Genomic DNA, 4,408 nt, shown 5'->3' on the forward strand with positions numbered 1-4,408 from the left:
AGGAGTCAAGGCCCACAGCTTCTTCCTCCTGGACCCCTCTTCTTAGGCATTTTGAGGTCTCCTACTCTTCCCTCTCCCTCCCTTTTACACAAACCCCTCTCTGCCTCCACTCCCCACTCTAGGATTGAGACCAACGGTGAGTCACAAGAAGCCCTGGGGCCCTGAGTCACCTCTCCCCACCCCCCCCCCCCCCAGCCTAGCCCCTCCCTGGGCTGGAAGCAGCTGGCTGTGGAGCAAAGCAGTTTGTTTCCTAGGACTGACCCCTGCATCCCAGGACTGCAGTTTGAAGGCAGGTGCCCTTCCCACTGTAACCCCATCACTGCCACCCAGGCATGTCCATGCCCAGCCTCTGCTGTTTTTCAGTCATGGTCTCTTTGGAGACAAAATTTCTCTGTGCTCTAACTTCCGTGTCTTGATTCTATTTTCCAGTTTCTCTGCACCTGTGGGTCTGTTTGATTTTTTTTAACACATGCCCCCCGCCTTCCCTGGGCTGAACGCCTCGAGGTCTCTCTGATTCTCTCTCTCTCCCTCTGTGTCAGTCTCTGTCTCCATTTTTCACAAGTGCCTGAACTGGGGCACAGATGCCATGGCATGGCCAAGCTGCAGAGCTCTCTATTTAGTGGCTTCTGACCCTCGGGTGGCCGCAGTCTCTGGGTCACTGGCCCTCAGCCTCTGAGTGGGGCTGGAGTAGAACTGGAAGGAACCAGGCTGTCCATAGCTGTGCCAATGAACAACAGAGAGAAACTGAGGCAGAGACAAGCATAGAGAGCCCCGGGGAGAGAGAGACCCAGAAGGAGACCAGGAGGCAGGGAGAGAGTGAAACAGAGACAGAGAGAAACATGGATTCAGCAAGAGACAGACAAAAACAGAGGGCCCTAGAGACAGAGAGATGGAGACAGAGTGAGACAGGATGACAGAGACACAGGCAATGACAAACACAGAGACGGACATAATGACAGAGACACTGACAGGGAGAGAAGGAAACAGAGGAGCAGAAAGGGACACGAAGATGGAGAAAGGGACAGAGAGATGAGAGAGACACAGAGAGGCAGAGACAGAGAGACAGAGCGGAGAGAGACAGAGAGAGACCAAGGTACCGGGAGAGAAAAACAGAGAGAGAGAGACAGAGACAGAGATAAAGACAAACCTGGCCGGGAGTGGTGGCTCACGCCTGTAATCCCAACATTTTGGGAGGCTGATGCAGGTGGATCACCTGAGGTCAGGAGTTCAAGACCAGCCTGGCCAACATGGTGAAACCTCGTCTCTACTAAAAATACAAAAATTAGCTGGGTGTGGTGGTGCATGCCTGTAATATCAGCTACTCGGGAGGCTGAGGTAGGAGAATCGCTTGAACGTGGGAGGTGGAGGTTGCAGTGAGCCGAGATCCCGCCACTGCACTCCAGCCATGGGTAACAGAGCAAGATTCTCTCTCAAAAAAAAAAAAAAAGACAAAAGCAGAGGCTTCCAGACCAGGAGAGACTGAGACATGAAGCAAGGCCCAAAGAACCAGAGAAAGAGCCAGAGACGGAGGAGAAAGACGTGGAGAGCCTGGCGGCCAGTGGGCAGGGGTGCCCAGGATACAGGCTCGGGAGTGCCTAGTGGCTGCACTTTCTCCAAGTGGACGCATGTGTGGTGTCTGGGCGCGCCCGGGTGTGTCTCCAGCCCTCTCCCGCCAAGTCTCGCCGAGTGGGTAATCGTGTGTGCCGAGGGGCGGAGCCCCCGCAAGGGTTGTGTTTTTGTCACAGGGCGTGTCCGTGTGTATGGTTTGGTGTCTCTGGGTGTGTTTGTGTGGGCTGCCTCGGTGTGCAACCAGGCGTGTCTGTACGTGTCTCGCTTCCCTGGGGCTGCTGGGTCCAGGGTCCCACATGACCTAGGACACAAGGAGGGGGAGGGCTGTGTCCGCGGGTTCCTCGCAGATGGGTGTGCATGAGGCCAAGGGCAGTGTCACCGGGTCAGTGCACGACGCTGGGAGGTGATGTGCGTCACCAGGTCAGTGCATGCCTGTGTGTCTCCACAGGAGGGTTGGGTCTATGTCAGAGCGTATGGTATACAGGCCCATGAGTGGCTCGTACCGCGATGCATGGTGATGTTCTTTGTCGTGTCACTCTGGGAGTCACCGTGCGCATTCCACACTTCCATTTGCTTCTGTGTGTGGCAGTGCGTGTGTTTTCTCTTGGTGGGTCTCCTGTATGTAACATTGTGTATCACTCAAGGACGTGACATTGTGTCTCACGTTGGGGTCCATGTCGCTGTCAGGGGCCTCTTCCTTCCCAGCCCCCAGCACCCAGTCTGAGTGCCAACCGCCCCAAGTGTCTTGTGTTTGTGTAGCTGTGTGTTGTGTCGGAGGATATGTCCCGTTCCCCAATGCTGGTGTTGTGTGGGTGGTGGTAGGCCTCAGTGTCAGTGGTATCAGTGAGTGGTGACATCTGGTGTTTTATGGGACACGTGGTCGTTTGTGGAAGGTTGGGTGTGTTGGGAAACATTGTGTCTATGTGTTTTGTGTTGCTGTGTGCTGGTGTGTTACTCCGTGCATGTTGTCTGTGTGGCCACGCATGTTGGAATATAACATGTGCTGAGTTGTGTTGCAGTATTGTCTGTGATGTTTGGGTGTGGCTCATGGGTCAAAGGTGATGGTGTATGTTGCGTTTGTTTTTTCGTTTTTGTTTGTTTTAGAGACAGGATCTTGCTATGTTGCCCAGGCTGGTCTCAAACGCCTGGGCTCCAGCGATCCTCCCACCTCAGTCTCCCAAACTGCTAGGATTACAGACATGAGCCACCGCACCCAGCCGTATGTTGCATTTGGGCACTGGGGTCTATGAAGGTCCAACCCCATCCCCCTCCCCCAGGGCATCATCCTGGGTCGTGTCCTGTGTGACCAGAATATACCAGAATCATCTTGCTTCAGGCATGTGCTGCTTGGGTTTCTCCGTGTGTCTCTGTACCTTGTAGGTCTCCGCACGCATCCACTCAGCGTGTCCTCTGACCATACATTGGAATCACATCACACACCGGAGCACGCTGGATCAGTGTGTGTTTTGAATCATAACCGTGAGCACTTGTGTTCGAGTCAACAGGTGCCACAATGTTTGTGCATTTCTCTAGGTGCTGGGTGATTGGAGGCTGCTGTAGGTATGTCCCTAAATGTTGTGTGTCTGCACATATCGGGTTTCATTCCAAGGGTGTGTAGTGTTTAGGAAACTGGGACTGCACCGTGTTTCTGTAGATGTGTGGTGTGTGGCGTCGGGGTGTCAGTATTTTAATATATATTATGTGTTTGTGTAACACCTGATGTATGTTGTGTTTGTGTGGCCACAGATGTGCATCATCCCATTTGTGGTGTTTGAGTGAGGCTCTTTGTGTCGGAGAAAGTTGTGACAGCTTTGAGTGTAATATTTGTGCCTGTGTGTGGACGGTGTTTGTGTGGCTGTGTGTGCCACGGGACGCTGCCTGCTTGCTAAGTGCTGGTGTGTGTCACACCATGTGTGTGGTGTCTGGGTGTGGCTGTGGGTTTCAGAGCTTGCTGGGAGTTGTGAGTCACTCTGTGTAGGTTGTGTTGTGTGCCCTGGTGTGTTAGTCTCTGTCTTGGGCCGTGGAGTGTCCTTCGGTGTCTGGGTGTGGTGAGTGGAGGTGTGTGTCACAAGGTACGGACCATTGTGTGTGACAAAGCCCATCGTGTGTCGGTGTGTGTCTTTACCCACGTGGATGGACGTCTCTTTCTTGCTCTGCCCCAAGACACACCCTAGCCCCTCCTTATTCTCAAAAGGGGGAGCTGGGGAGCCTCCCCCTACCCTGGGGCCTCCCCTGCCCCTCCCCGCCCTGCCTGGCCGCCACCACTCCCCAGAGGGCACAGGCTCTGCTGTGCCTCAGAGCAAAAGTCCCAGAGCCAGCAGAGCAGGCTGACGACCTGCAAGCCACAGTGGCTGCCCTGTGCGTGCTGCGAGGTGGGGGACCCTGGGCAGGAAGCTGGCTGAGCCCCAAGACCCCGGGGGCCATGGGCGGGGATCTGGTGCTTGGCCTGGGGGCCCTGAGACTCCGAAAGCGCTTGTTGGAGCAGGAGAAGTCTCTGGCCGGCTGGGCGCTGGTGCTGGCGGGAACTGGCATCGGACTCATGGTGCTGCATGCAGAGATGCTGTGGTTCGGGGGGTGCTCGGTGAGTGGGGCATGGTGGCTGGGGGCTGGGAGCTGGGACTCCTGGGTCTAAGGGTGGAGGGGCTGGGGATCAGGACTCCTGGGTCTGAGGAAGGAGGGGCTGAGGGTGAAGACTCCTGGGTCTGAGGGAGGAGGGACTGGGGGCTTAGACTCCTGGGTCTGAGGAAGGAGGGGCTGAGGGTCAGGACTCCTGGGTCTGAGGGAGGAGGGGTTGAGGGTCAGGACTCCTGGGTCTGAGGGAGGAGGGGCTGAGGGTCAG

General features: G+C 55.7%; 1 protein-coding gene across 8 annotated transcripts in view; it reads left to right on the plus strand.

Moving 5' to 3' along the window:
- Positions 1-1,776: 1,776 nt before the first annotated feature.
- Positions 1,777-4,408, plus strand: part of KCNN4 (potassium calcium-activated channel subfamily N member 4) — a 16,895-nt gene continuing 14,263 nt past the window's right edge. For 3 of the 8 annotated variants that reach the window (XM_023190491.3, XM_023190493.2, XM_023190492.2), the window contains exon 1: positions 1,779-4,150. In XM_023190491.3, the coding sequence (XP_023046259.1) occupies positions 3,992-4,150 (159 nt within the window). In that variant the 5' untranslated portion in view covers positions 1,779-3,991. Of the gene's footprint in view, positions 4,151-4,408 lie in introns of all 8 variants that reach the window. The other 5 variants (XR_002726031.2, XR_002726030.3, XM_026448282.2 and 2 more) reach the window with 4 other exon arrangements.

This window comes from Piliocolobus tephrosceles, chromosome 21 (genome assembly GCF_002776525.5).
Source record: "Piliocolobus tephrosceles isolate RC106 chromosome 21, ASM277652v3, whole genome shotgun sequence".
Lineage (NCBI taxonomy): Eukaryota > Metazoa > Chordata > Mammalia > Primates > Cercopithecidae > Piliocolobus > Piliocolobus tephrosceles.